The sequence below is a fragment of the Polypterus senegalus genome, chromosome 12 (assembly GCF_016835505.1).
Source record: "Polypterus senegalus isolate Bchr_013 chromosome 12, ASM1683550v1, whole genome shotgun sequence".
NCBI classification, from domain to species: Eukaryota; Metazoa; Chordata; class Cladistia; order Polypteriformes; family Polypteridae; genus Polypterus; species Polypterus senegalus.
Window position 1 is genome coordinate 119,719,301 of NC_053165.1, and position 11,580 is coordinate 119,730,880.

An 11,580-nucleotide genomic window follows, 5' to 3' on the forward strand; every position below is an offset into this window, starting at 1 on the left:
CTGTTTGTTAGTCGCTTAAGGACATGTTGTGTGAGATGAATTTTGGAAAAAAGAGAACTTTACTCTACAGGGATCAACCAGGCTAATCCACTCTGGCCATCCTTCTTGGATGCAGCACTTCACTTATAGTCCCTCTGAGGAACTGTAACCCCACTTCTTCTGTTCTGAAAATCTTGACTCTTCAATTTTCAAGAAGTAGGGGAAAAAAAATTGGATAATATCCATCTGGCCATTACTGATCCACTTCATTCAGTGTAGGATGGATGGAAGCTATCCCAGGAGATTGGGGCAGGAGGTGCAGTGGTAGCGCCGTTGCCTGCAGTAATGAAATCATGGGTTCACATCCCAGGTACTCCCTGCATGGGGACTGTTTTGAGTAGTGAAAAAAACACTATACAAATGTAAAGAATTATTATTATTATTAAAACAGTAACACTGAAAGGGGATGTCAGTCCATCATAGGGAATGCTCACACCCACTCATTTTTGAGTAAATAATTACTCTAAAAATAAATGTCTTTGGGTTGAGAATAAGAGTATCTGGAAGAAAAAGGTCCAACTTAACACAAGAAGTGACTAGCTGTAGGGCAGCAGTGCTAAAAATGGCAGCACAGTGTAACTCTAAGCGGAGAATCTAAAAGTATAAAAAGGATATTATAATGCATAAGTGATGTAACTGTTATAATGTCCTACTGTATTGTAGACCTCTTCAAAATCTCAAAAAAAGCACATCCAAATGGGGTATTAGCCTATTGCCAAATTGTTGAAGCAAAGTGCAGACTGGGAGCTTCTGGGTAGATACCATTCTATATGCAATACTAAAGAATACTGGAGATAAGGATGCTGCCTGGTTCACAAAGAAACCACGGCCTGTTATAAATTAAAGACACAAACTGGCAAATGGCTGCTTGTCAATATGAAATCAACTTTTGTCTTCTGTACTTCACATATGCCTTCAGCCATAGCTGAATCTTGACTGCCAGTTACCTTCTCAGGTGGAAACTGAAGAGCAGGGATCTTCTCTTCCAGGTGGTCCAGTCCCTTACAGGCAAGGTGGTTGACAGCTACAACTAAAGACAAAGTAAATCCATTAGCTAAAATGGAGGCAGTTGCCTGTCACTTAACTACATTATGGCAAAAGCAGTGCAGGAGGGGAATATAATAATTTTTTATTTTTATGCAAGAATACTTGTGTTTATGGACAGAGTGAATATACTAAACACACTGACCAATACCAATTCATGGCATTATGGTCTCTGACCAACCAGAAGCTCTGCTTTGATTCCTTTTAAGCCATCACTTGAAGCTCTTGCATGGACAGTGATGGAAATCTCTCAGGGGCAGAGGTGGGGCATATTTTCCCAACAGACAATACATGGTGTAGACAATCATCAACAATACAACACATAGTTGAAGATTTTTCACTTATACAGTACCTCACAGTTATGGAAATTCAACTAGTGTGAGAAATACTACATGATATTTATGGGGTCCTGTCATTTCTCAGTGTTCTGTGGTGCTAAGGAAAATGCAATAAATCAGTGACGGAGAAAGTCATTAATTAAAATTCGCAAAATGCTATTAGAAGACAAACTGCATCATTCATAGATACACACTCTTGCTGACTGTTGAGAATTAAAGTCCTCTCAGTCGCTCTGCAATAGGTTCATCAAGCAAATGGACTTGTTATCATAAAAACAGAACATCCCCCAACTTCTCCATTATGAAAATATATGGATAATCTGGTCCCAATTGCATAATGTTAAAATTAAAATTAAGTGGATAGGACTGGTGAGCTTTGTTGGGCTGAATGGCCTGTTCTCGTCCAGAGTGTTCTAATGTTGAACTTTTCAGCAAACGTTCTCTTATCAAATATGTGTTGAGATTTTAAGTCCTGTATTTGTTCTGCCCCTTCTATTGGACAAGGGTTTCCTCTTCACTGCCCTAGCCGAATACTTCTCTGCACTGCTGCTTATCTAATGAAAGTGCAGTAAGTCGAATCAGGAGGTGCACCTACCACAAATTCTGACTGCATCAGTAACATATGCTGATATCAACTTTGTCATAAGGACAGGTTGAGGATTGTAATCAACTGTAAACAGTGACAAAACTCACTCTTATGTTTTAGTTGGACTCTCTTAGTTAGAAGGAAAGTTTCATTGGTTTGTCTAAGATTCTCTGCGCTTGCATGAGTAGCGAGGAGCAAACAACAGCAAAAATGACATTGAACACTGGCAGGTGAAGTGAATGTGTAAAGCAAAATACTCTGCAGACGATGTTTTGCATATTATCGCTGAATTAGACCCTAAGTTGTCAGACTCCGATTTTGATGCAAATGATCAAAAACGAATGTGAGGTACCAGCATCAGCTGATTGGTCCCCAGCTGACTGTGACACTGAATAGGTTAGTGTAGCTGACACACCTGTGGAAACATTCACCTTGAAGGACAATGACAAGAGGTACAAACCAGATTGCGTTGCACTGCGAACGCCACTGCTGCACCTACCATTCACCATGCAAAGACAGCCTGGCAGCAAGCCTGCCATGCATTCCTGCTAGCCAAGCTGGAAGAGAACTGGCAGCCACAGCGCACAATGACAGATGTTTTATGTTGATTTATGAGTGAAAACTATTACTTTGTGCACTTTTCAGAAAACTGTGCTTTGTGGAAAAAATATTCAGCCCTAAAAGAATTAAAACAATCAAAATGTACTGTATATATTTAATTAAATGCAAGTATTAACTTCTACGTAAGTTTATGTTTGTTATTTTTTGCTGTTGGGCAGTGTCCAAGATCCCATAGTCAATGAAACAGCACTGCTCAGTGGTGTGTAAAGGGGCAGGAATAACTGACAACAACGTTTTAGGTTGAGTTAATCTTGATGATTCATAGAATGTGTGAAATAACGAGTGACAGTCAAGAATGTAACACAGGTCTGTGGCCTATTTATGTAAATGATAAAGTTGTTTAAGATAGAAGTAAGAGAGGAAAAATGCAAAGGCAGGTTGATGTCAAAATGAGAAAATCATATTGATTTAAACAGAAGCAAGGGTCAACAACACAGGTAGTCAGAAACCTAGAAGAAGCACTCACAAATGGAGCCACCAAAGAAACAATGGGAAAAAGGCTAAACTCTTGTGTGAGGCCAGAAAAAATTCTCATCAAGTGGTTGTTCCCATTCTAAAAGTGGCAAAAAGCTTACAAAGACTGGCAGAACCAAGGACAAACTGAACGTGGAGGGCATAGCCAAAAATCAATTGCAATGTGTGGCAAAAGACACACTTTTAAAAACAAAATGGGTGTGGGCAAGAGCATAGCATGATAGCTGAGCTGCTCCAGACAAATGCAAAGCTAGCAGCTTCACATGGCCTAAATAATACAGAGTCATCTTGACAACCCAAGTGGGTGGCCCAGGCCTAATTATTTTTAATTTCATTTTCAGCTACCTCGCTTGATGACCAGTGAGTTGGTGCACCTTCATCCCACTGATTCAATGAAGATACAGGTATTTTATATTCCTTTTCAGCCGTGGTCAAGCACACGACCAAGATTCAGAGCGGTCTTAAAAGATCAAAGTTCACGGCCTATTACAACTTCAGTGTCCATTTCCTGGAATTTCTTATTTGTCATATTTCATTCAAGTAGATGGTCCCTGAATAACTCAAAATTCAAACAGAGACTAATTTTAGACTGAAGCCAGTCCTGCAGTACACTTCACTTCACTAAACTCTACCATAAATTCACTTTTAGGACAATGAAAATTCATTTCAGATCTACCATACTCTGCTGATCTCAAAATCATTTCTCTTGTTATCTATGTGATAGTCCTTTCCAGCAAGCTGGAATTTCAGTCTGTGACTTCTACCCAGGAGCCTTGGTTCCCTTTCAAAACCAGTGCTCTGTATATCCATTTATTCATGGATTGTTCCCTCATTACACATGCTTAATCTAGTTGATGGCCAGTGGGTTAAAAGCATATCTTAGCAATAGCAGAATCAGACTTGAATGGGGCACCAGTCAATCATAGGGCACCTTTGGCACTCTTATAAAGCCAGTTTAAAGTCATAAATAAACTTAACATATATCCATATACAAGGAAAAACCAACAGAGATGTAAACTCCACATAGACAACACATTGGTTGAGAAGTGTGACCACTGTGCCAAGAGATTATTCCACCATCACAAAATGCTTATGATGGGAGGACATTACACAGAGCAGGAGGAATATGAGCTGTCCAGAAAGAAGATGAAGAGATCACCCTGTAACATCTTAAGGCTTTATGTAATTAGATATGAGTGGTATAGCTTGAGGAGCCTGAGGGCAGAAATTAGAGCATAAGGCTAAAGATCACTGGTGCAATGGATTAGACTGGAAACTCTGTTTCCTGTCTGACTGCCCATTGGTAAAATGTTTGATCAAGACAACAGGTATGACCCGCCATGACATGGTGGATAGTGTTGGGAGTAAAGTTAATGTAATGTAAAGATAGGCCAGCTGGCATTTAACACGAAAAAGCAAAAACTATCATGTTAAGTGTCCTCTATTTAAGGTATATAGAGGAAAAAAATTCCAAGAAAAACTTCAGAGATCAGCTTTATACAAAACTACAGTATCCCAGCTTATTACTGACACATTCACACAGAACGTACTGTACATGCACTTTGGGCACTAGAACTGTTGTTATTATTTTGTGTTGTTTTGAAATAAAAATCTGCCATCAGAACCTCCCCTGCACGCAATGTGAACCTTGAACTTATTTGTAGCAACAGCACAGATAACCTCTGTACTTCATTGCTACATGTGGCAAGTGCTTAGAGCTCTTAACCAAGGTTCACTCTAGGCCTTCAGGTTGTTTTTATTATTTATTTCCCAATAAAAGAATGATAATCCTGCAATTAAAATGTCCCAGTTTACGGTTGGCTTATGCGCATGACTGGGATTTGTAGGAGGTTTACTATTGGCCTATGCATAGATTGGCAATAGGTGAAGCCTATTCCACCTCTTCAGAGTTCCCTATTCATTGAAGCTACTCTACTTAGCTCTTTGGATCATTTAGTCACAACATCTCACTTAGGTTCTTTGACCGTTCATATCACACTGGCTACTACAGATATGGTCAAATTACTAAATTGTTCAGTAGGGTGAATCAGAGGCCCTAATATACAAATGTTTAAGTGAGAAGCACAAATTTTTAAAGTCTTTCTTGTAGGAATTGGCAGGAGTCATTCAGCAAGGTTGGCACATGGAAATCGACTATAACCTTTCAATATGGTACTTGAACAAAAACCAGACTCTAAACCAAGAATCGAGACACAAGTTAAAAACCAGTACTTCTTTTCCTAGGTCATTCTTTTTTGTTTGTTATTCAAGCGCTATATCCCTCATGACAATTTTCTCTTTGTTTATTCAAAATTTGGACATTTGTGCCCTGTCATCTGTAAACTGAGACAACAGCTTGTTCAACATCTGTTAAGCTCATATTTTTAACTTGCCTTTAACCAGTTACCAGGATACTATAGCATACATCAAATCATCCACCCACCCACATAATCCAAGTTAGTGTTATAATACACCGAAACCCCTAGTGGAAGTTTTGTATACAAGTCAGGTACCAGATTTAGAAGGAACACCAGTCTATTGCAGGGCACACACATTCACTTATTCAGAGCCGTGACAATTTAGAGTAAGCAGACAATCAAGCCAATATACCCTAGGGATGAAGGAGTAAAGGGAAAGACACAGCAGTGAAAAAAATGATGTAGTTATTGAGAAAACATGCCTATTCTAAACAGTCCTGAGGACAGTCTGAACCCAGTCTTCTGCATTATCATTAGGCCATCATGCTCCAAGCTACAGTATGTAACTCATCTAAATTACTAATGATTTTTTAGGTTTGTTCTTATCTAATGCGAGAAACACCTACTGTGATAACCATGTCTGTCTGTCTGTCTTTATATTTTAACATTTTTTTGAATTTATTAAAATCAAACACCATTCCATACAAGCAAGTCAAATTTTACAAAACTAGGTTCAAATCAAGTCAATCCCCACCCATGAGAAAGAGAGCTAAGGTCAACAAAGTGAAACTTTAACAGCAGAAAAGATAAGTAAGTAATTAAATTGAATAAAAAGGGGAAGAGAATCCGTTTCCTCAATTTAAATGCTTATCTCTCTCTATTATAAAAAAAAATCCTGGAGAGAAACACTAGGGATACGAGATGTGATCTTCACGTGAAGATCACGGAAGACACTTAAAAGACCCACGAGACGAAAGAGATTGACTATGGAGCATCTCGCTGGGACTTTAAACATGAGACTTTGCCCCAAGAGATTAACCCAGGACTGTCTTGTGGGGACGTACAACATGAGATTCTTGCAAGACACGTCCTACTTAAAACCAATATCAAATAAGACCACGGGAAGCAAAACACTCAGTCGTGCAAAGGCTTTGAGCACATGCAGATCCAGGGCTCTCAGTGCATATAAAGCAATACGTTATAAATGAGATGTAGACGACTAAGTGAAGAAGAAAGCAGCGCAGAGAAAAGAGACTCAAAAGTGTTGGAGAGAAAAAAAAGAAAAAGAATAATCTAGGTGCAAATTCAGAAAATAAGGAAAGCACCGGGCTCAGAATTAAAAGACAGAGACAAAGTAGAACTTCAGAGACGCTCACAAACGCTGGCGCTATAAAAGTAGTAAAGATCGCAGTAGTGCAAACAAATGGAAATTATTACTCGCAAAAGGGAAAATAATCACAATGGACCAGGTGTCATTGAAAAAAAGCAGGACAAAGCGAGGTCAGAAATAAAAGACAGAGCAGAAAACAAAGTAAAACATCATAACGAGGTTAAAAAACAAGGGGGCCAAACACATGCAGAGCAGTTTAGAGATAATGAAAACTGGAATTCAATAGACTCAAAAGAAAACGTAGGCGTGAAACACATGCAGAGCAAGATACAGAATATGAAAGCAGAAAAAAACGACAGTGTCAAAACAATGAAAGTAAACATCACATTAGCGCAAACAAAGAGAAATTATTACTCGGAGAAATAACGAAAAGGCAAATAAAGATCGAATACTGTATATGGACATAGGTGATATGTCCGAAGTATGTAAGTATTGTAAGGCTTTGAAGTTTAGATCAGAGAATTTCAAAAACGGGGTTTACCTCACATGCATTTATTGGTTACTTTGCAAAAAAAATTATTAACTGCTGATGATGTAGATCGTTTTGTCTGTGCTGAAATTCCAAACAGAGAAACCTATCCTGAATTATGGTACAAAGTCATTAAACACATGTCTCACTGACCTCATTTAAAAGATTCAGCATACTATTGGGATTCGAAAGATTCCAAATAATGTTTTTATAGAAGTTCTGAAATAAAAGTGAAACTAATGAAATAGCAACAATTCAAAGGAAAAAAAAAATCTTAAAAGTGTGTATCCGGAAAACCAAAAACAGGGGATGGCGAGCAAAGTGAGCAGGGGGCAAAGCCCCCTAGTTCTAAAATATTATTAACCAGTAATGGAGCACTGCATGATAATGTGCAGTGAATACACTTGACTTGAGCATTCATAGTTTTCATACTCTATCTTTGTACGTTCAGCATTCGCTTGCTCAGAGGTTGATGTGCTTGCTGCTTCCTGCGCATCTCTTCTTTTCTCTACCCTAGCGGCCCACTTCTTCTCTTCTTTTGTCTGCACCTTTTTGTGTTAAAACTGCACTTAAGTCTTCAATCTGCCTCATGAATGATTTAAGATATGAAAAGGTATGGGAAGTGACGGCGAAGGTGGTAGCGAGGAGTACGACGCCTATATGAATGCGCCGCACGCCTGCTGCTGAGAGTTGATTCTATAGTAAAGTAAAATAAAAATAAAAAGAGGAATAACTTTGGTGGTCAATCATCACCCCAAAAGAGGATAGTAGACATCATGTAGTATATGTGTACTAAATTTCAGGTCAACAGGTCAAACAGTTTGCGAGCTACAGGTGATTTAAAATCCTGGACAGACAAATGGACAACCATGGTAGCGTATTACTGTATATATAAAGATTAGATCCTGCCAGGTTTTAAAAAAGTTTTGCACAGATCCTCTAAACGAGTATTTAAATTTTTCCAATTTTAAGTAGTATATAACATCGGTTACCCAATGATTGAAAAGAGGTGAGTTAGAATTCTTCCAGTTGAGCAAGATAAGTCTAAGTGCCAATATTAAAGTAAAGGCAATTACAGTTTGTTTGTCCTTCTCCACTTTAAGCCCATCTGTAAATACATCAAACACAGCTTTTAGTGGATTAGGAGAGATTGTGACACCCAGGCTGTCGGAAAGGCATTTAAAGATTCTGGTCCAAAATGATGTTAATTCGGTGCATGCAAAAAACATATGACACGATGAGGCTGGAACCTAATTGCAATGTTCACAGGTTGGATCTTGCCCTGGAAACATTTTGGACAATTTTAAATGAGACAGATCTGCTTGATAGATGATTTTAAGTTGAATAAATGTGTGCTTTGCACATATTGAGCTATAGTGCATTCTGTGCATTGCTGCCCTCCATTCCTTTTCTGAAATATTGAGTGAGAGGTCCTTTTCCCAATGTACTCTGGGATCTTTGAAAGGGAGGGACTTTAAAATGTTTTTATATGTTAGAGAAATGCTATCCGAGTCCTCAAGACTGATCAATATTTTTTCTGGTGTAGAAGTAGGTGGTAGGTGAGGAAAGTTGGAGTCTGTCTCTCTGTCTGTCCATATAAAACAACTTGGCCATCTGGACCGGTTTTGTTGAAATTTGAAATGCTTATTATTCAAGGAAATTTGTTTGGACAGAGTAGTTTCATTGAGATATCGTGAACACATTATGCTGTACACAGTTTTGAAATGTTAAAACTTCCCATTGAAAAGAATTAGCAAATCTGCAAAGTTGTCTTGTTTTAAAACAGAGAAACATTCTGTGTAACAGCAGCTATAAATTACTTTACTGTTTTAATTTTACGTTGACAGTAAAATGTATATATTTTGTATATTTTTCTGTTTCACCAGCTGCTTAGATCCCCACAATGCCAGGGAAAGGGTGCATGCATGCAAATAGCTCATACAGCAGCAGCACTATCCTGCTGCTTTAGGTAAGTGAACCATAAAATAATAAGTTGCTTCTTTGGAAATGAATGGGACAGGAAAGCAATTATGAAACATACATAATAATGACCTGAATGAACTCATATCACCAGATTGTTATTTTAAAGATCTGACTTAATCAAATTGCAGTTTTAATGGTGTTTGAACTAATTAATTGCACAGGAAATACGCAGCTCTACTATCTGATATAAAAACAGAGTAGGAGTAAAAAAGGAACTGCAGTTAATCGACAGGCAGAAAACTGAAGCTGCTGGGCATGGAGCAAGGACCATGCTGTGGTTTATAATTTCTACGGTGGACGAAAAAGCTGTTTGAGCCACAAATAGCATGGATAGAGGAGGACTGAAGTTTATGGGCACTCAAAGAGTTGCTTAGTGGTATAAAAGTACAAAAGATTGAGCTGGGATTACACTTCACCTGTGTCCAGACAGCCACCTTTGCTTTGTGGTATCTTCAAACTGGAATTAAAATCTTTAAGTTAAATTGTCATCTTTGGTGTTCCCATTGTACAATAAATCAGTTCCTTTCCAAATTTTTATTTATTTATATCATGTTAATGAATCACCTGATTTTACCTAATATTAATAGCTAGATGGGGAACTTTTTTCAGTTGCTATTCTCTTATCATAGGGTAATATTGATAATGATTTCAAGTTATTGGCCATTTTGTATTAATAGTTGTTTTTTTTGGCAATTTCTATGTGCTACACGGTTCACCGGAAAAGCGCGATAGACATATGCGCCCCGACAAAACCACGACGAACAAATGAGCACCGACAAACCCGCTAACTGGTTTTCGACAAATGCGCGCCGACAAAATCGCGAGAGAGGCCAAGAGAGTGGGACACATACGTGCGCATTATATACACATTATGTGCTATGCATGTTGCGTCTCATAATATTGACTTCTAAAAAAAAATTATTATATATGCTTTAAACTAGGCAGGATTTTTAACAACAGGGCATTGTAAAGTTCTGTTAAAAACAACATATTTAATGTAGTCTGCTAACACATGTGATTTTTCCTCCAAGCTCCTGTTGCATCCGGGGAGCCTCTTGAACCCGCCACCATTGATAATGTAATCAAGATAAGGTGTACAAATGAGGACACATACAGTTAGCAAGAGGTAGGTGCAAAATGGTGATATGTGCTTTTAGTAAAAACAATTACAAAAATCAAACAGTGCTCAAATAAATATTACAGTGAGTAAAAAAGTCTTCAATAAATAAATAGTTCAATAAAAATCAAAGTGCATGTGGAGGTTAAAATCATTTAATAAATAATCTTTTAAAAAGAGATTAAAAGCACAACAAACTCACAAGCCCCAATGCTGCCGTCTAAATGCTGACGTCCCCTCTCCTTTCCCTGTACGGAATGCAGCAACCGAGGAAACGTACAACCTACAGGTGCAGTCAACCTTCTCTTCCAGGCTCAAGTTCCCATTGCCAGGCCTCAGCAACCATGGGGCACAATGCTGAGCTGCATACATCTCCCACCACCAGTTCCTTGGCATCTGTGAGAACACCGCATATCGGGCTGCTCCTACTCCCCCCGTAATTGCTCAGTAGGAGCGTCCCTTCCTCAGCCTCAGGCTCTTGCAGCCCTGAGGCTCACTCCCGACTGCATGACTCCATTCCCTTTGGCAGGTCTCTCTCAATCTCTCTGCCTCTTGCTTCTTCTCTCCATTTAACCACCACTCTTTCAGCTCTCTTTCTTTTCTATGCCAATTACACCTCTCTCATACTGGCTCCCCCTTATATGCATCCATGGGTGCAGTGCTGCAATTGCGAACTGTGGAAAGCCAATGGAGTAATCAGAACAGACAACACCCTCATGTACAGGTCTGCTTCATTCTCAATCAGTCCACCAACCTCCTACAGCCACACGAGCACACACACCCACGGAGATCGGCAATTTAATTATCTATTTATTTAAAAACCGAGCACTTGCTGCTTAGCTGCAGACCCTCTATTCCACAACATGTAACTGCATTCTATTGTCACTGTTATCTTTGAATATGATTCACTGTTGCAAAAGTATTTAATAAACAAATAAATGCTAAATGGTCTAAGTTTCATATTAGTTAATTTAGTTGCCAAATGCACCTGAACGTTAGGCTATGTGTACATTTTCTAATTTGTTCTTCATTAAAAAGAATTTCCATTACAGCTTAAGACTGTGAGACTACTACAATACAAGCTAACACATATTTTGCAAAAACATTATTTAGCATTTATCCAGAAGTAAAACTACTGTATTATATATTTATGTTCCTTTATAAATTAAGAGTTAACATTATGTTCAAAGATTGAAAAGACCTGTGGCTAGTCAAGCCAATGACAGTGAGTGAAAACATGTTGGAACAGTGATAAGGCCAGTGACTTACTCTGAGGCTCCAGCCTCTGAATGGCAGGCTGGATGGTCCACACTACAATGCT

At 38.6% G+C, this 11,580-nt stretch overlaps 1 protein-coding gene across 9 annotated transcripts in view; it reads right to left on the reverse strand.

The window, feature by feature from the left end:
- The window catches only part of plin1 (perilipin 1), a 128,056-nt gene that overhangs the window by 106,183 nt on the left and 10,293 nt on the right, over positions 1–11,580 (reverse strand). For all 9 annotated transcript variants that reach the window (XR_005636033.1, XM_039773306.1, XM_039773305.1 and 6 more), the window contains exons 3-4: positions 11,529–11,580; positions 987–1,069 (exon numbers count right to left, since the gene is read on the reverse strand). The exon at positions 11,529–11,580 is cut by the window's right edge and continues 147 nt beyond it. Coding sequence is in view for 8 of the 9 variants with exons in the window: in XM_039773306.1 (XP_039629240.1) it covers positions 987–1,069; positions 11,529–11,580 (135 nt within the window). In the remaining variant the exon portion in view is untranslated. The remainder of the gene's footprint in view (positions 1–986; positions 1,070–11,528) is intronic.